The 20,573-nt window shown below is 48.2% G+C and overlaps 1 protein-coding gene across 1 annotated transcript; it reads left to right on the forward strand.

Annotated features, from left to right (window-relative positions):
• The first annotated feature begins 1,847 nt into the window (after window positions 1-1,847).
• Window positions 1,848-9,728, forward strand: LOC136162738 (b(0,+)-type amino acid transporter 1-like). Its single transcript, XM_065927199.1, is given in 7 exon segments — window positions 1,848-2,339; window positions 2,342-2,607; window positions 4,883-5,016; window positions 5,184-5,313; window positions 6,578-6,702; window positions 8,241-8,325; window positions 8,836-9,728. Coding segments are annotated over 7 exon segments (1,458 nt in total). The 5' UTR covers window positions 1,848-1,855; the 3' UTR covers window positions 9,070-9,728.
• Window positions 9,729-20,573: the final 10,845 nt, after the last annotated feature.

Raw genomic sequence — 20,573 nt, forward strand, 5'->3', positions numbered from 1 at the left:
GCCAGCCATGTCTAAGTGATGGGACCCCAGTAAAGAGTGGACACAGAGAGCCTCCCTGGTTGGCAATGTGATGCGTGTGTTGTCAACACTGATGGCAGGAGAATACCAACATCCTGCTCCATTGGGCGAGGAGGGCTGGCAGGCTCTGTTTGGACCCTCGGGTTCTGGCCTTTGTCCTCCCCTCCATGGCTGACTTTAATCTGTATCTTTTAGGTGTAATAAAATATAACTTGAGCGTAAAAGCTTTTGGTGAATTCTGAGTCCTTCTAGCAAATTATTGGGTCTAAGGGTGGTCTTGGAAACCCTGAGAATTGCCAGCGGTGTGAGAGGTGACCATGACCTTGTGGACTATCCTCACCCTCTGCAGTTGGCTAACCTTTACAATACCCACCAGCAGCAGTGCCTGGAGAAAGACAAGTCTGAGCATCTTGGTTACTATTTAGCTATGACCAGAAAGGTAGTTGGTTTCCTTTCCCAAGCCTTCAGGACTCTCTTCTTTCCTAACTTCTTTCCATCAATTCTTCTATCTACTTTCTTTCTTTTCTGCTTCTTTTTCCTCTTCTTTCTCTTCCTACTGGGTAAGGATGTTGGAGGACCTCCTTTTGAATCTTGCAGGGCCCCTTCTCCAGAGTTATTTCTGAAGAAGATGGCCCTATATTTTTTGAGGACTGCTACCCTTTGGGCTTCGGTATAGCAAGGGGAGGAGGCAGGATGGAATCAGTGACAGCGACGCCCTTTGCATCTGTCTTGAGTTTTGTTGATTATACATGCACATGAGATCCAAGCAGTCTGTATGGCTGGCTTGAGCTAGGCCAGTCTGTTCAGGTGACTGCAAGTACCTCTCTGCCCACTTTAGATGCCAGCAACTTTACCCTAAATACCACTGAGTCCCATTGACTCTGCATAACAATACCAGTAACGTTCATAAATCAAGATTTGAAAAACATAAGGGAAGATCAATTAAAAAGTTATATACTGTATCTTGAAATGATTGTCCATATATCAATAAAATTATGTTAAATTAAATATCAATCTATCTGTCTATCTATCTTTAGGAAACTAATAAAACTCTTAGCCAGATAGTGATGGCTAATATATAAGGAAATCTTACTACATGTCATTCGCTATTCTAGCTACTTTGAATGGGTTTTAAGTTATTTGGTACTTAGAGTAACCCTATATAGAGGGTATTGTAATCAGATTACTGATGAATAGGGTGAGGTTCAGAAGCCTTGTCTCAGGTCACACAGCTGTGAGGAACTAGAGCTGGGATTTGAATGAAGGTGGTTCCACTCTAGACCCTGTACGTTTAACCACCTATTGCCTTCCTGCAAGGGGAACAAGTTCTCTCTCAAACTATTTGGATCCTGTTCTTTAAACATTTGCATTCTGCTTTAGAACAGGACTCATGCCATTTTTCTTGGAATCTGAATAAAGCTAAGATTATATTGTTTGACTGATAAAAGTATTCCAGAAGTTTCTTACGGTCCTGATGTGCAGTAACTCAGCAGTCATACTGTTGGCACGGAGCATTCAGCCAACTGTGATTCCACAGACATGTTGCTGTGGAATTGGGCATCAGGGATTCCTACTAAAATCTCCTTCCTTAACCTTTCCTGAGCTGCATCAGTGAACAGCTCCTGCAATCTCCCTGTCCTGGGTTCTGGCTGGACAAGGGCTAGGAGATCTGGAGAGGCGTGGTCCCCTCTGAAAGCTGTGTTCTGGCTCTCCGGTCCCTGGCTCAGATTCCTCCAGGCTCTGTAATCATTAACTCCTGCAGGAAGCCCATGAGCCCGATAGGTATCAGAGCATCTGCTTCTGCTCAGTTAGCTGCAGTGACTGTTGAAGCTCCGGGATGAAGAGAAGTCAGCAAGGAGATGGCGATGAGGGGGTGGCCGAGCAGGAGGCGGCAGATGAGGGGCTGAGGCTGAGGAGGGACATGGGCCTGTGGAGCGCCGTGTCCTTGACTGCAGGCTCTATGATCGGCTCCGGAATCTTCATGGCACCACAGGGCGTCTTGGTCTACATGGGCAGCCCTGGGGCCAGCCTTGTGGTCTGGGCAGTCTGTGGCCTTCTGGCCACACTGGGTGCCCTGTGCTATGCTGAACTGGGGACTCTGGTTCCCGAATCTGGAGGGGAATATACCTACATCCTACGAACTTTTGGCTCCTTACCCGCCTTCCTGGTCATCTACATGTTTGTGCTGGTGGGCAGACCGGCCACCATCGCGGCCATCTCACTGAGCTTTGCCGAGTACGTCCTGGTCCCCTTTTATCCAGGCTGCTCCTCGCTGCCCCAGGCCATGCTCAAGGTTGTGGCTGCCACCTGCATCCTGGTGCTATGCTGGTCAACTGCTGGAGCTCGCGGATGACCGCCACGCTGATGAACGTGTGCACGACCACCCAAGTGCTCTCCTTGCTGGTCATCGTGGGGGGCGGTGCTGTGGTCCTGGGCCAGGGCCGAGGCCGTACTGAAGCCCTCCTGTCCGCCTTCCACAACACGTCCCAGCAGGCCGGGCACATCAGCATGGCCTTCTACCAGTGCCTGTGGTCCTTTGATGGCTGGAATAGCCTCAACCAGGTGACGGAGGAGCTCAAGAATTCAAACGTGAGTCCACGACACTGCTTCAGGAGCTGAAATCTTCAAACATTAGTAGTTCCAATAATTGTTATGTGAGCGAAGACTATGAGAAATAAGCTGAAAAGAGGGGCTGCCTTTCTGTACTCATGGGACTAAAGTGCCAGCCCAATGTCTTTCCTGATTAGTTTATGTAATTATATGCATAATAGCTTCTCAAGTAAGGGGGGAACTTTATTGTTTCCTATCCATGGGCTCATTTTGCTTTCCTGGAAGGTAGCCATTATCACCCCATTTTTTATGTGGGAAAACTGAGGTTTAGAAAGGGGGAGTGACTTGGAAGTCAGACCCCTTGTAAGGAGCTGTGCTTGATGACTCAGGTTTCTCTCTCCTGGGTTGTTCTCTCTGGAACATTGTAGTAGATATGTAAGTCATATTTGCTGAAGCATGGGAGCCCACTACAGGACATAGCTTCAGGGCTGGGACAGAAGAACAAGCCAGTCCTGACTGGCTCACTCCACCTGTGAGCCTGGGGCTGGCTAGTCATTGCTTTGGGAGGGGGTTGGTCTTCAGGGCTCTTGCGAGGCAGTGGGAAACTTTGGACTTTACGAGGGGTCTGGGGGAATATCTGAGGGCCGGCTCAGCATCCAGGCTGACCCCAAGGACCAGAAGTGGGCTCTGAGATTATTTCTTCATCCTTCCTCCCAAACGCACTTCCAAACTTTCCTGCAGGCAGATCTCAGCTCTGGCAGAAAGCTCTAGAAACTGCTTTTTAAAAAGTCTTAAATATTTCTTTTATTTGTTTATTTTTAATTGATTGATGATTGCTTTACAGTATTGGTTTGATTTCTGTCATACATACACCTATGAATTAGCCATAGGTGTACATATGTCCCCTCCCTCTTGAGTCCCTCCCACATCTCACCCATTTCTCTAGGTTATTACAGAGCCCCATAGAAACTGCCTTTTATATCATATTGGAGAACAGAAATTATGTGCATCAGGGGTAGATGCTTAAATGAAGGAGTGTCCTTTCTGGGGTGGGGAGGAGGTCTGCCTGGAACACTGGTGCAGCGCACACAGGGACAGCCCCATCCCAAGTCTGAAAGAGAGCTCCTGTGTCTTAGTGAGGAAGGGTGGCTTCTCTGTATTGTTTCACATGTCAGGAATAGCAATGTCATGTTCTGTTGTACCTTTGGTACTGAAGGGAGGGGTTGTACATTCATCAGTGCTTGCCTGCTCTTCCCAAGGTCAACCAAAGACCTCTGGAGAAAGCCCTCCGGGAGACCCGGGAGTGCCCTGGACGTGCTTCTCCCGCTTTGAAATGTGTTCTTATTGTGGAGTCTAAATTTAGGCAGGAGTCTAAGTTTATGCAGGGCTAGTCCAAGCCTGGGGAAATGCTGGGTCAAGTTTGAGGGAGGCCCTTTCCCTCCATTTGCTCCTGGCTCCAGAATGATGTCCAGAAGTAGGGGTATGAACTGGGAGAGAGCACTCTGATTTCACCTACTTTTCATGCATTCAATTTTTATTGCATGTGTGCTGAATACACTTTTGGGGGTGACCCGGGTCAGCTAGGTGCTGAGGCTCTTACAATGCAAACCAGTCCCAGTGCCCACAGTCCCTGTGTCCAGGCCCTTCCTTTCCCTTCCGCTTTGCTGATCCTCATACCCTGCAGAGAGGCAGGACAGCGGGGAGTCCCAGTTCACAGATCCCCAGTGATTCCCAATTTCCTCTCTAGGAGACTGAGGGTCAGAAGAGAACCCCTGGATGGAATGGCCCTCAGTCTGGGCCTGTGTCCTGGGGACCCAGAGAATAGGCAGAGTGGGCACGGTGGGTCCTGGAATACGGGCTGGAGGGACCATCTGACTGTGGAGATCTTTAACTTTCCTGCCTCTTCTCTGCACCCCTTGCTCTGCGGGTGTCCCTGCTGGGAATGCCCCTCCCTGCTTCCCACCTGCCAGAATCTCCTCCATTCTTCAAGAAGAACCCAGCATAAGGCCCTGCTTGTTCCAGAAACTCTGACGATGGCTCCCCCCTCCCCCCGCCCCCGGGTGCCTACCCTACACTGTACCTCCACTGCTCTGACTGTGAGTCCTCCTCACCGCCTCCTGGCACACCTGTCAGTTGGCCTGTCCATGCCGTGGTATTCTTAAGTTCGTGAAGGAGGGACATGCGGCCAATGCCCCCTGGCCTGGTGTGTGCTCTGGGGCCAGGATCAGCTTGGCGCTGCACTCCTGAGCTTGCTCAGAGACCCTGGCAAGGACCTCATGGGCTAACACGTGGCCTCTTCTCCCCAACTCTGCAGCAGAACCTGGTGTGGGCCCTGATGATCACCATCCCCCTGGTCACCGGCCTGTACATCCTGGCCAACGTCAGCTACCTGCTAGTGCTCGCGCCCAGTGAGATCCTTTCCACCAGTGCGATGGCTGTCAGCTGGGGGTGAGTGAGTCACGTGAGCTGTTCACAGCCCCGCCCTGGCGAAGGATAATCCCCCAAGAGTATCCCAACTTGCCCCTGGGTTTGCAGGCTCTGTTTCCGATGTGGCCTTGAGGCTGTCTTCCAGGTTGCTGCTGGAGATCCTTCCCTCGATTCCTCTCTTGTCCTAGGAACCAGGTTCTGGGGGCCTGGGCCTGGCTGGTGCCCTTGGCTGTCGCCCTCTCGTCGTTTGGCTCTGCCAATGGGTCATTCTTCAGCGGAAGCCGTGTGTCCTACGTGGCTGCCAGAGAGGGCCACCTGGTGAGACATGGGGTGTGTGCTGGGCAAGGTGATGGGGGCAGCAGGAGAAAATAGAGTACAGAGTTTAAAAATTAGCCTTTTAAAAACTGTTGATCTCATATGGACAACAGTGATGCAGGAACAAAGGAACTGTGGGGGGACATACCTCTAAGGACAGCCAGCTAAACTTTCTCCTCCCGGAGCTCAGCATTTAGCCCAAATCAGGGCTTCCTCGAAAGACGTAGCCCTCTTTTCTGCTGAGAGTAGGGCTCACATATTCCCTACCTCTCCACTTACACTCCAGTCCTTCACCTCCAGGTTCTGGGAGATCACCGTGCTGGGTCACACTGTAGAGGTTTGTAGGTAACAAGGACATCTTTGTGCAACAGTGGTTCCGGGGCAGTGGGGAGGAGCCCCAGGAGCCAGTGTGTACCCTCTGGGCCCCCCACGCCTGGGGGACTCTCTGTCACTCTGTCAGTTTTTGCTGCAGTAATGCTGTATGGGAGACAGCCCCTAATTCCAGAGGCTTAGGACAACAGACATTCCATGTTGCTCATGAGTTAAAGGGTCCGAGTGTCTCGGCTGCAAGCCAAGGCTTGTGTTCACATCTTCTCACTCTGACTGCGAGTCTGTTCTAATCCTGGGACCCAGGCCATAGGGGCTCCTGGGGCATGTTTTTGCCATGGCAGGTGGCAGGGGTTCAAGAGACCGGGCCAAACCACACAGACATATTTAGAGCTTCCGGTGGGTCTCTCCTGCTCACAGTTCATTGGCAAGCTCAAATCAGTGGATGGAAACTATTAATACATTTCTTCCACAGAGGCAGAGAGCAGGGGACTGAGTATTTGCTGAAGGATAACACGGTCTACCCTGTAACCCAGTATCCCTTTCCATGTTCCACTCATACCTGGCCCGACCTCTCCCCTCTCTTTCCTCAGTCTTCCCTTCCTGGTCCCTCTCTCTGTCTTAAGGGGGAGCAATAGAAAGTCAAAAGATTTGGTTAGCCAGGCACCTGCTACAGCTCTCCACACTGCAACCCCACATCCTAAGCTACAGGGTCTTGGATGGTCAGGAGGGATGGGCACCCCCAACATGCCCCCTGAGTCTGGTCACTTCAGGCGATCCCCAGTGACCTACATCTGGAAGGAAGCCATGGGAATTTGGGACTATCTGGTTGGGTACTCTGGTGTCCTGAGGGAGTTTGGCAGAAGAGGGTGGGAGTTTCCAGGGACAGACCACCACTGGGGCTCCACTGGAGGTTACCTGACACCTGACTGCTCCCCAGCCCCAACTTCTGTCCATGGTTCACGTGCATCGCCTCACGCCAACTCCAGCCCTGATGTTCACCACGGCAATGGCTTTGATCCTGGTCATCTCAGGAAACTTCAACACCATCGTGAACTTCTTGAGGCAAGTGAGACTGCCCCCTCAGGCTGAGTATCTCATGGCCCCTATGTATACCCATTCACAGACATGCACACATATATACTCTTATGTGCATGCATATTTCCAGAAGCCCCTATGAGACACACACACACACACACACACACACACACAGAAACACATGCACACACTTCTGGAAGCTCAGACTCAGAGCGCCTGCACACACACACACACACACACACACACACACACTGTTTTAACCATTCTCTCCCAATTAAGTTTCCAAAATTAAACATAATACCCTCCTCTCTTGCCCTGTTTCCATAAATTCAATGAGACCAGTTTTCACCAAAAAATGAAGTCTTGTGTTGTCTTTATCATTTTCTTTCTTTTTTTTTTTTGTCCCTCTGTCTCTAGGACAGTGTAAAAATATCCAGGCTTCACTCACATGACTCGTAGCCTTTGGCTTGGTGTCATTTTTTCCTTTGTAGGCTGGTCTTTGTTCTGGATCTGACCCAACAGAGCTCTGCTGAACTCAGGACAGACCCACAGCCAAGCTGCGTGGGCATACTCCGGAATCGCATCAAAGTGGGGAGATGTTCTGATCCCCTTTGTTGCCTTCTCTGGGGCACAAATGATGGGCTATTGTGATATCCAGTTGGCATTTTTAACTTCTCTCAACAAGCAGACTCTTAACCCACCAGGCAGGCCTGATGTCTGGGGCAGAGGACCTCTCAGAGTAATTTTGCAGCATCACATGTTCTCCTCCTTTGTTGTCCTAAGAGTAACCTTTTGGAACAGGATATATGGTACTCGATGTCCCTTTCTTCAGAACATTAAGTAACAGACATTGTTTTCTTTTCATCTATTTTCTCGTGAGAGAGAAAAAAATCATTGTACGGTGAAGATAAAATCAAATCCGTGATGTCTCTTAAGGGCTTCAGCCTGAGATAGGGGAGAGTGACAGAGAACGTCCTGGCACAGATGAGAACTCGAGGATGATTCATGTCAACCAGGGCCCCATATCTCCCCATCTGGACAACCTCAAGAGATGACCTCCAAGGTTATGTGGAGTTTACATCAGACGTACACCAGACACAGAGGACAGAGGTTTTTCTGGTGCCCATCACCAACTCCAAGGCGGCGCAGTCTGCTATGAGTGTGCGGCCCTTGAGGGGAACACAGCCTTCCTTGAGGTCCCACCAGCTTATTTCTTTGGGAAACACAGATAGTGCTCCCTACCTTTGAAATTGTCCTCCTCCAGCCAGCCAGGGGCAAATCAGAGCAGGCCTGATCTGGAGCCTCATGGATGGGTGGACTTGTGCGTGTGCCCCTTTCTGCCTGAAGACAAAGCTCCAGCTAGACCCTCCAGTACACCCCTGTCCTCAGTGGCCCAGTCTCCATTCTTTTTTCCTTCAGCTGCACGGATCAGGGGAGCTGGGGGTGTCTGAGAGGCTCTGATGTGCTTGCAGCTCTGCTCTAGGTTTGCACCTAGTAGGCTGGCCCCTCTTGCCAGCCCCTTCGTGGTGGGGCCTGTTAACGAGTGGCTCATATTTGCCTTTCAGCTTCCTTGGCTGGCTCACCTACGGAATCACCTTCAGCTGTCTCCTGTACTTACGGATAAAGAAGAATCTTCCCCGACCTTACAAGGTAGATTTCAGGGCATACATGGGCTTCTTTTCCAACTATAAGCTGTTGCATGATGCAGATGGTTGGACCACGGCCTCACTTGGGGCCCACAGGAAGAAAGAAAGTGGTCAATACTCTTGTATTTGGAAGGGAATTTCTGTGTGTCCTGGGGGATAAGGGACAGTTGGATCACAAGGCATTGACTTTCCTTGCTGGGGATGCCTTTCTCCTCTGGAGGACACCGGAGGAGAACAATGGGAGTTGAACAGAGAGAGGATGCAAGCACCCAGCGAGACTCACATAACAGAGAGGATCAGGTTGGGTACCAAAGTCTCTGCTTCCTGGAGGGGCCTCTGTAGCCCAGCAGGTGTCTCCCTTGGCCTGACGAGTTGTTATGGTAGGTTCTGGAAGAGAGGAGTCAGTGGCAGGTAGAAGCAGCAGGAAGGCGGGCAGGCAGATGGGACAGATCCCAGGTGCCCTGTGCCACCTCCCAGGCATGTCTTCATCATCCAGGTCTCTCTGTCCCTGCAGGTTCCCATCATCATCCCTGCCACCATGGTCCTTGCATCTGTCTACCTGGTGCTGGCGCCCATCGTGGCCCATCCCCAGCCAGAGTTCCTATATGTCTTCCTGTTCCTGCTCAGTGGCTTCCCGGTCTATTTCCTGTTTGTCTACTTCCGGTACCAGCCCAAGTGTTTGCAGGTGGTCACCCTGCATCTCCAGCTGCTAATGGAAGCTGCTCCAACCACAAAGAATGCTGACTGAAGGACTGGACAGGTCGGCATTGCCCTTGTTGCTGTAGACACCTCTATCTGCACACAAGAGGCCTGGCCAGCTTCTCTGTAGGTCGACTGTACATAATCCTAATAAGTTCCTAAAGTGCCATGACGCAGGTGATGTGGAGTTTGGGGTTATCTGCCCAGGATAGCATTCTCCTCTCCTGTAAGAGCTGCTCCATCTTCACAGGTGGATCTTATAGTCGTGCTGGAATTACATGACTGTCTCTCTGGGTAACAGTTGTTTGATATTTCAGGTGGACAACTTGAAACATGTGCCCTTCTTTTGAAATTTTGAGATTAGAATTTTGAGGGTTGCTTGAGCTAAGGAATTGTAAACCTTGGCATCTTCCATGATGTGGGTAGAGAAGTAGAGAAAGCCACCATGGAGAGAAGAATGAAGAAGATGGGACTTCCCTGGCATTCCAATGGTTAAGACTCTGCACTAACAACACAGAGGGCATGGGTTCAACCCCTGATATTGGGGAACTAAGATTTCACATGATACATGTGTGGCCTGGTCAAAAAGGAAGGATAAGGGAGATACATAGTAAGATGGTGTTGAGAAATTATGTGGTCCCCAAGAACTGGGAAAACCTGCCTTTTGATTGTCTGGAACAACTTGATACATTATAATAAATAAATTTTGGCTCAAGTGGGTTTGAATGGATTCTTATTTATTACAACTAGAAAAGCTCTGGTTCTGACAACCTTGTTCCAGAAGACACAATTCTTCAGCTAGTGTTTAAAACTGCGAACTTGCTTGAACAGAGAAAGAAGCAAGAGGCATATCCTTGGGAAAGACGGGTTTTATTTGGTTTGGGTATAAGGAAGGACAGTCAAATTTCTCAAAGAAAGGAAGAAAAGTTAGAACAGGTTCCAGGGGACTTCCCTGGTGGTCCAGTGGCTAAGACTCCACACTCCCAATGCAGGGGGCCCAGGTTCAATGCATGCTTGGGGAACTAGATCCCACATACTACAATGAAGCTGAAGATCCTGCATGTTAAAACTAAGATTTATTTACAGTCAAATAAACAAACAAAGGAACAAATAAATGTTAAAAAAAAAAAAAAAGAACAGATACCAGAAGACTAATATGATTATAGGACTAAATTAGAAAGGTATCTGCCTGCCCAGGTGGGAATGAGGGACAGGAAGGAATGACTTTAATACCTGGAGACACTGGGGATGCAGCTCCTGAGAATGTCAGGAGAGGTGACCCCTGTGTGTGTGACTCTGTCAGCCTCACTGGAGCCTGCACCCCAGTGTCTGGTTTTGGGTCATACTCCCCTCTGGGTGGTGGGTTTGGTGAGGGTGCGAGTTAGTTCTTAGACATGTTTGTGTGTCCTTTAGTCCCCATCTTGGTCCTGGGCTCCTTGCTAATCAAAAATGCCTGGTGAATCAAAATACTGAACTATTTGTTGAACGATAAAGGAACATATCGCATCTATATCTTTAATGATTTGCCCTCTCTACCCATTTGCCCCTGCTCTGCCCTGGGCTCTGAGGCCCTGTTCTGAGAAGGCTGACGGAGGATGAGGGACATCTTCTAAGTCTTGAGCAGTCCCCTCCAGCTGGCAGTGGATGCATGCTTGGATGTGGAGAGCAGAGTAGGGTTTGGACCACAACTGGCCCTGGGTCATGCACCCAGGTAGGCTGTTTCTCACGTTGTGACTCCATCTTTCCATCCTTCCCGTGACCAACTGCATTTTGACTCCCAGTCCTACAGTGATGGCACGAAGGGTCCCCAGGGCCAGGCTCTGGGAGGACAGCTTCCTGCTGCCTGCAGTTGATTAGCACACCTTACCTGAACTCCTGTCCTGCCCAGGACTCCGTCTTGGGCTCCAAGATGGTAGTAGGAAGCAATCCCAGATGAAAACCTGAGAATTGTTAAGAAACTAATACATTGGACTTGCTTGCTCTGAGCCATGGTCATGGTGTCCACTGTTGCTTTTCTTCTCTAAGTCCAAGGATGGTATAATGTGTCCTTTGGACTGAGAAGAAGTGTTCTGAGTCTTGGGGACAAAGGCCGGAGTCCTTACTGTTTCCTCCAGAGAAGCATCAAGTACCAGGAAATATCTGGGGCTGGAGCTGGCTGAGTTCCTGGGGGCAGGGCAGTGTTCTTTCACTTGAGGTCAGTCCCATCAGCACATGGATGATCTATTTTGGGCAAAGCTTGGTTACTCCAAATCATAAGCACTCAATTATTTGGCCATTTGCACTCTCTTCTGCTGAGTAGTTAGAGTAGGGAAGAAGAGTCTCATAGATTGTTGTTGTTGTTTAGTTATTGAGCCGTGTCCAACTCTTTGTGACCCCATGGACTGTGACCCTCCAGGCTTCTCTGTCCATGAGATTCTCCAGGCAAGAATACTGGAGTGGGTTGCCATTTCCTTCTTCAGGGGATCTTCCCAACCCAGGGATTAAACTTGCATTTCCTGCATTGGCAGGCGGATTCTTTACCACTGAGCCACCAAGGAAACCCATCCTATAGATAAATCTGCACAAATGAATGCCATGATTAGAATTTCAAATATTGTAAAGGATATAAAGTGAAAGGCAAAATTTCTTGCTCCACACCCACCATTTCCGGGACAATCAGTTTCCTTGTTTGTTTCTGGAAAGCATCTGTACATGCTTGTAAACCACAGAAGGGAGTCCACTGCTGTTTTGCTCATTGGAGAAATCACAACCCATGTAGTTGGTTGCAACAGGTGGAACCAACAGGTAGTTCCATCTGTTGAGGGGAAGCAGTTGTCCCTTCATACCTCTATCTGCAGGCCAGGGATTTGAGTCCTCCACTGCTGGTCATTTGTGCAGTTTGCTATTTTTAGCTCTCCATGGTAGAATTGCATTTCCCTACCTACTTGAAGTGAGATGAGAACATGTGACTTGTTTCGATCACTAAAACATGAGCTGAGGGAATTCCCTGCCGGTCCAGTGGTTAGGACTCGGCACTTTCACCGCCAAGGCCTGGATTCAATCCCTGATTGGGGAACACAGCCCCCTTTCCCCAAAAATGAGTTGAACTGTTACATGTCATTTCAAGTTTAAACTTTCAAGCAAAGGGCACAGTTTCCTACACTTGCCACTTCCCTATGCTTTGTTGATTAGCAGTCTTCCAGTGGTTGCCCAGTTAGCCAGGGTCCTGGGATAAAGTGACACACCATTAAAACAGCTAAATAAAAGAAAGAAAAAAAAATAGCATTTTGCTAACCTTCTCTGAGCATATACCCCTAGGAAACAGCTTTTATTATGAGAATGAAGCTTAGATTTATACAGCTATGCTTTTCATTTTAGAATTAGGTATACGGTATAGTTTTCAAGGTGGAAAATTGATATTATATATTTTAAAGAGGCGATCTTTAGAGTCAGTGTCCCATTAGAGGTGATCTGATCAGTGCGTCCACCAATGCCATGTGACCTGGGCCGAGACGAAAAGGCAGAGAAACAGATGGTGAGACAAGAACCGAAAGAAAGATAGTCCCTTGGCAGAGAAGAGCACCGGCCTCATCCTCACTTCTCACTGGGCACAGGCCTGTCCTGGGTCCTCACTCGGCCTGGGGACTGTGTGAGGGGCAGACTGTATGAGGCTGGGGGAACCTGAGTTACTGCCTTTGTGCCCTGACCCTGCTCCCGGCATCCATCTCTGCCTGCGATTCATGGATCCTGGCGCCGCTCACGACTGTTAATCATCGCAGCCCAGAGAGGGGCCTCTTGAGTGGGAGCCTCAGACACAGAGAGATTCCGTCCCGTTACTATGAGCAACCAGGCAGGGCTAAAGTCTGTACCACCCGGCCTCCTGCTCCAACATGGGACCAGGCCCCTGGCTGGCCTGCTCTGGGAGTGTGGTGGGGCCTGTCTGGATGGCCCAGGGAGGATGTGTGAGTCTAGTGAGGGAAAGGCTGTGAGATAGTTTGTCTCAGACAATGGGGACCCCTGAGTGAGGTATGCGGGCTGGAGTTAAAGTGCATCTCTGGGGAGGAGGGTGGTGCTTGGAAGATGAATCTGGCTCCCTGTGCTGGAAGGAACTGAGGGTGAGTGCATCTGCGGAGGGGATCAGAGGGTGTGAGGGATGTGGCGGGACGTGGAACATATGGCAAGGAAGACTGGCCTGGTCTTTTTGTTGTGGGTGAGGAAGCAGAGATGTCAGTCAGGACTCAGGGTTTGCATCTGGGTGACTTGATGAGCATGCTATGTTTCCCGGAAATAGGGAAGAGGGGGGGAGAGGCAGGTTTGGAGGAAGGGCAGGTGTTTCGCTTTGTTCCGCTTGAAATGCTATGAGTGGTTCCTGTGAAGATGGTCAGGGGCTTTGTGTATCTGGAGCTCAAACACCAAGTCAAGCCTGGAAAGCATATTTAGAAATAAAGGGGGAAATGGAAGCCACAGGAGTGAATAAGAGTGCCGGATACAGAAGTTTTTGAAGCCACAAACAAGCTGTTTAAGGGAATGATCAACCTCATAGAAATCTACCAGGTCTATTCCAAAAGTAGCCCCGACAGTCCATTGTAGAAACACATGTGCATGTTTTCTGCATACGGGTCACCACATTCATGCCCCTCCTTGGAGTTCATCCCACAGAGGAGCTCTTAGAGATCTTTCCCCTTAATATGGGAGAGTGGGAGGGGGTTTGGTCCATGTAGGCAAAAGGCACTTAGAGGGTGGTCAGCTCCCTTGTGGTCTGGGGTACAGTCTCAGCCACCTGTCCTTGGAGCAGTCCCTCCCCGACCTGCCACTCTCAGAGTCCTGGTCCCGAGTCTGGCCTTGGGGACGTCTGAACAAACCACCAGTGCTTGGAAGGCAGTGTGGGCTCCTTGGCACCCATAGCTGCCCTGACTCAGGCTCTATCTCTCGACCTCACTTCCCAGGTCCTGCAGTTTGTTTCTGACCTGCTCAGGGGCCGGTTCTGGTCCCTGGCTGCCCCTTTCTTGTATCAGGTGCCGTGTCTGAGGGCCATCCACACACTTGATCTTGCCCTGGGATCCCTTCTGATGCCATGTGCCAATTGCTTTACCCCAGTGCTCTCTGCACAGCCTCTTATCTCCTGCCCTTTGTCAACTGCTCAGCTACTGAGGCTGAAGAGACCTGGAGGCTTCTGCTGCTGCTTTCAGGCCAAAGAACTCATGGAGGGGAGAAGCTGGCAGGACATTGAACAGACAAGAAAGAGCAATCCCTTCTCTCCGCCTACTTGTCAGTCTGATTCTGGTGCCACAAATTGGCAGTACCTACCAGGGACCACTGACAAGCGACAGTGGGATCCCCAGGGCTCCAACGCCAGCAGCACAAAGCAGATAGTCCACATGGGTCCGGAGTAGAGACACCACAGCTCGAGGACTGACTAGCACAGTGTCCTGCCCACTGGCCCTTGCTCCACAAACTCTTGCCCATCCTCTGGGTCTCAGCTCAGCTGTGGTTTCCTCCCAGTGTCCTCCCAGTTTCCTACAGAAACTTGCATCCACTTCTGAAGAGCACAAGGCAACTTGCAGGAAAGCCCCCTCTTTCTACGTCAGTTCCCTTACCTCTGAATGAGAGGGATTTTGTCAACTTGTAAAATTCTCAGGGTGACCACACATCTCAGGAGGTCCTTAGTTAACTCTAGTTTCTGAAGTTGTAAGCACCCTCTGGAAGAAAGGTAGGGACTAAGTGAGCAGCGATGGTTTTGTTCCCCCTATCTCCCGAATTGGGGTTCCCAGACACTGCCACTTTTTTCTCTGACAATAGTAATGAGTAACATTGATTGAACACCTGGCAGGTACCATTCACTTTTCTTCACATTCTACACAAATTAACTCATTTAATCTTCACAAACTTATGAATGAAGGCAGAGAGAGGTTTAGCAACTTGCCTAATGTCACACAGGTAGAAAGTGATAGGACTAAAATTTGAATTCAGGCTGTCTGAATTCCAGGGCCTGTGCGTTTAGCTGCTATTTTGCCCAAGGATAATGGAATCAGAAAAATGTGGCCAGCTTATGTAGTTGATGCCGATGATGATACTAATACTGCTGATAAGATATGACCTTGATAGTGGTTACCTTTCCATCATATTTTCTGTTTCTAACAGATCTGACAAGCTGTTGGAGGAATGCCCATGAAGCAGGAGTATAAACAGGAGGCATTTAAGATGGTGGAGTAGAAGGACATGTGCTCATCTTCTCCCGTGGGAACTCCAAAATTACAGCTCACTGCGGAATAACCGTTGACAGGGAAATGTTGGATCCCACCAAAAAAGTATACCCCACATCCAGGGGCAAAGAAGAAGCCCCAGCAAGATGGTAGGAGGGGTGAAATCCATTTAGAATCAAAACCTATAACGGCCTGAGATGCTCGGAGGGCTCAAACAAAACCTTGTGTGCACGAGGAAACTCCACAGAGACAGAGCCAGACCTGACTTTGAGTGTCTGAGTGTCTCCTGTGAAGGTATGAGTCAGCAGTGGACTGCCGCAGGGGCAGGGCCTCTGGGTGCAGCAGACCTGGGTATGGCATAAGCCCTCTTGGAGGAGGTCTCTATTAACTCCACCATAGAGCCACAAGAACTTACACAGGACTGGGGGAACAGACTCTTGGAGGGCACAAACAAAACCTTGTGTGCACCAGGAACCAGGAGAAAGGAGCAGTGACCCCACAAGAGACTGACCCAGACTTACCCGTGAGTGTCCAGGAGTCTCTGGCGGAGGCGTGGGTTAGCAGTGGCCTGCTGCAGGGTCGGGGGCACTGAGTGTGGCAGTGTGTGCATGGGACCTTCTGAAGGAGGTTGCCATATCTTCACTATGTCCACCATAGTTTGGCCTCAGGTCAAACAACAGGGAGGGAACCCATCAATAGAAAATTGTATTAAAGATTTACTGAGCATGGCCCCGCCCATCAGAACAAGACCCAGTTTCCCCCCCAGTCTCTCCTATCAGGAAGTTTCCATAAGCCTCTTATCCTTATCCATCAGAGAGCAGATAGACTGAAAACCACAATCACAGAAAACTAATCAAACTGATCACATGGACCACAGTTCAGTTCAGTTCAGTTGCACAGTCGTGTCTGACTCTTTGTGACCCCATGAATCGCAGCACGCCAGGCCTCCCTGTCCATCACCAACTCCCGGAGTTCACTCAAACTCATGCCCATCGGTGATGCCATCCAGCCATCTCATCCTCTGTCGCCCCCTTCTCCTCCTGCCCCCAATCCCTCCCAGCATCAGGGTCTTTTCCACCCTTCGCATGAGGTGGCCAAAGTATTGGAGTTTCAGCTTCAGCATCAGTTCTTCCAATGAACACCCAGGACTTATCTCCTTCAGGATGGACTGGTTGGATCTCCTTGCAGTCCAAGGGACTCTCAAGAGTCTTCTCCAACACCACAGTTCAAAAGTATCAATTTTGTGGCGCTCAGGTTTCTTCACAGTCCAACTCTCACATCCATACATGACCACTGAAGAAACCATAGCCTTGACCAGATGGACCTTTGTTGCCAAAGTAATGTCTCTGCTTTTTAATATGCTATCTAGGTTGGTCATAACTTTCCTTCCAAGGAGTAAGTGTCTTTTAATTTCATGGCTGCAGTCACCATCTGCAGTGATTTTGGAACCCAAAAAAAATTAAGTCTGATACTGTTTCCAGTGTCTCCCCATCTATTTCCCATGTGGTGATGGGACCAGATGCCATGATCTTAGTTTTCTGAATGTTGAGTTTTAAGCCAACTTTTTCACTCTCCTCTTTCACTTTCATCAAGAGGCTTTTTCGTTCCTCTTCACTTTCTGCCATAAGGGTGGCATCATCTGCATATCTGAGGTTATTGATATTTCTCCCAGCAATCTTAATTCCAGCTTGTGCTTCTTCCAGCCCAGCGTTTCTCATGATGTACTCTGCATATAAGTTAAATAAGCAGGGTGACAATATACAGTCTTAACGTACTCCTTTTCCTATTTGGAACCAGTCTGTTGTTCCATGTCCAGTTCTAACTGCTGCTTCCTGACCTGCATACAGGTTTCTCAAGAGGCAGATCAGGTGGTCTGGTATTCCCATCTCCTTCAGAATTTTCCACAGTTTATTGTGATCCACACAGTCGAGGGCTTTGGTGTAGTCAATAAAGCAGAAATAGATGTTTTTCTGGAACTCTCTTGCTTTTTTGATGATCCAGTGGATATTGGCAATTTGATCTCTGGTTCCTCTGCCTTTTCTAATACCATCTTGAACATCTGGAAGTTCACACGTGGACCACAACCTTATCTAATTCAGTGAAACCCTGAGCCATGCCATGACGGCCACCCAAAACCGATGGGTCATGATGGAGAGTTCTGACAAAACACGGTCCACTGGAGAAGGGAATGGCAAACCACTTCAGTATTCTTGCCCTGAGAACCCCATGAACAGTATGAAAAGGCAAAAAAAGATAGGACACTGAAAGATGAACTCCCCAGGTCGGTAGGTGCCAAATATGCTACTGGAGATCAGTGGAGAAATAGCTCCAGAAAGAATGAAGAGGTAGAGCCAAAGCAAAACCAACACCCAGTTGTGGATGTGACTGGTGATGGAAGTAAGTCCAATGCTGTAAAGAACAATACTGCATAGGAACCTGGAATGTTAGGTCCGTGAATCAAGGTAAGTTGCTGTCTCAAGCTAATTCCCTCAGATTGCCCTCAGGGCATTCAGGCCCTGTCCTTACCCTAAGCAATGCAGGCTGCGCCTCCCTGTCCTTCCCCCGCTTGCTAGTGGGGGATGCAAGCGTCTGGGCTGCTGCTCTGCTGGGAGTTGCTGTTAGGCACGTAATCTGTGGGTTTCAATTATTTATTTATTTTTCCTCCGGTTATTTTGCCCTCTGAGATTCCAAGGCTAGCCACAGATCCCCCAGAGAGAGTGTTTCCTGGTGTTTGGAAACTTCTCTCTCTCTCTCTTTTTTTTAAGTCTCCCTTCCCGGGATGGATCTCCATCCCTACCTCTTTTGTCTCTCTTTTTATCTTTTATATTTTGTCCTACCTCCTTTCAAAGCCAATGGGCTGCCTTTCCGGGTGCCTGATGTCCTCTGCCAGCATTCAGAAGTTGTTCTGTGAAATTTGCTTGGCGTTCAAATATTCTTTCAATGAACTTGTGGGAGAAAATTGTCTCCCCGTCCTATTCCTCTGCCATCTTAGGACTGCTCAAGGTAAGTTGGAAGTGGTCAAACAGGAGATGGCAAGAGTAAACATCAACATTTTAGGAATCAGTGAACTAAAATGGACTGGAATGGGTGAATTTAACTCAGATGACCATTATATCTACTACTGTGGGCAAGAATCCCTAGAAGAAATGAAGTAGCCCTCATAGTCAACAAAAGAGTCCGAAATGCAGTACTTGGGTGCAATCTCAAAAATGACAGAATGATCTCTGTTTGTTCCAAGGCAAACCATTCAATATTATAGTAATCCAAGTCTGTGCCCCAAACAGTAAGGTTGAAGAAGCTGAAGTTGAATGGTTCTGTGAAGACCTACAAGACCTTCTAGAACTAACACCTAAAACAGATGTCCTTTTCATTTTAGGGGATTGGAATGCAAAGGTAGGAAGTCCAGAGATAGCTGGAGTAACAGGCAAATTTGACCTTGAAGTACAAAATGAAACAGAGCAAAGGCTAATAGAGTTTTTCCAAGAGAATGTACTGGTCATGGCAAATACCCTCTTCCAACAACACAAGAGAAAACCCTACACACAGACATCACCAGATGGTCAATACCGAAATCAGACTGGTTATATTCTTTGCAGCCGAAGATGGAGAAACTCTATACAGTCAGCAAAAATAAGACCGGGAGCTGACTGTGGCTCAGACCATGAACTCTTTATTGCCAAATTCAGACTTAAATTGAAGAAAGTAGGGAAAACCAATATACCATTCAGGTATGACCTAAATCAAATCCCTTACAATTATACGGTGGAAGTGACAAATAGATTCAAGTGATTCAATCTGATAGAGTGCCTGAAGAACTATGGACAGAAGTTCGTGACATTGTACAGAAGGCAGGGATCAAGACCATCTCCAAGAAAAAGAAATGCAAAAAGGCAAAATGGTTGTCTGAAGAGACCTTACAAATAACAGGAAAGAAAAAAAGCTAAAGGCAAAGGAGAAAAGGAAAGATATACCCATATAAATGCAGAGTTCCAAAGAATAGCAAGGAGAGATAAGAAAGCCTTCCTCAGTGATCAGTGTAAAGAAATAGAGGAAAACAATAGAATGGGAAAGACAAGAGATCTCCTCAAGAAAATTAGAGATACCATGGGAACATTTCATGCAAAGATGGGCACAATAAAGGACAGAAATGGTATGGACTTAACAGAAGCAGAAGCTATTAAGAAGAGGTGGCAAGAATACACAGAAGAACTATACAAAAAAGATCTTCATGACCCAGATAACCATAATGGTGTGATCACTCACCTAGAGCCGGACATCCTGGAGTGCGAAGTCAAGCGGGCCTTAGGAGGCACCACTACAAACAAAGCTAGTGGAGGTGATGGAATTCCAGTTGAGCTATTTTAAATCCTAAAAGATGATGCTGTAAAGTGCTACACTTAATATGCCAGCAAATGGAAAACTCAGCAGTGGCCACAGGACTGGAAAAAGTCAGTATTTTTTTCATTCCAATCTCAAAGAACGGCAATGCTAAAGAATGCTCAAACTACTACACAATTATACTCATTTCACACGCTAGTAAAGTAATGCCCAAAATCCTCCAAGCCAGGCTTCAATAGTACATGAACTGTGAACTTCCAGATGTTCAAGCTGGATTTAGAAAAGGCAGAGGAACCAGAGATCATATTGCCAACATCCGCTGGATCATCGAAAAAGCAAAGAGTTACAGAAAAACATCTATTTCTGCTTTATTGACTACACCAAAGCCTTTGACTTTGAGTGGATCACAACGAACTGTGGAAAATTCTTCAAAAGATGGGAATACCAGACCACCTGACCTGCATCCTGAGAAATCTGTATGTAGGTCAAGAAACAACAGTTAGAACTAGACATGGAACAACAGACTGGTTCCAAATAGGAAAAGGATTACATCAAGGCTGTATATTGTCACCATGCTTATTTAACTTATACGCAGAGACTATGTCATGTGAAATGCCGGGCTTGATGAAACACAAGCTGGAATCAAGATTGCTGGGAGAAATATCAATAATCTCAGATATGCAGATGACACTATCCTTATGGCAGAAAGCAAAGAAGAACTAAAGAGCCTCTTGATGAAAGTGAAAGAGGAGAGTGAAAAAGTTAGCTTAAAACTCAACATTCAGAAAACTAAGATCATGGCATGGTCCCATCACCTTATGGCAAATAGATGGGGAAACAATGGAAATGGTGATAGACTTTATTGTTGGGGGCTCCAAAATCACTGCAGATGGTGACTTAAACCATGCAATCAGAAGATGCCTGCTCATTGGAAGAAAACCTATGGCCAACCTAGACAGCATATTAAAAAGCAGAGACATTACTTTGCCAACAAAGGCCTGTCTAGTCAAAACTATGGTTTTTTCAATAGTCA

This window comes from Muntiacus reevesi, chromosome 3, assembly GCF_963930625.1.
Source record: "Muntiacus reevesi chromosome 3, mMunRee1.1, whole genome shotgun sequence".
In the NCBI taxonomy this organism is placed as follows: domain Eukaryota; kingdom Metazoa; phylum Chordata; class Mammalia; order Artiodactyla; family Cervidae; genus Muntiacus; species Muntiacus reevesi.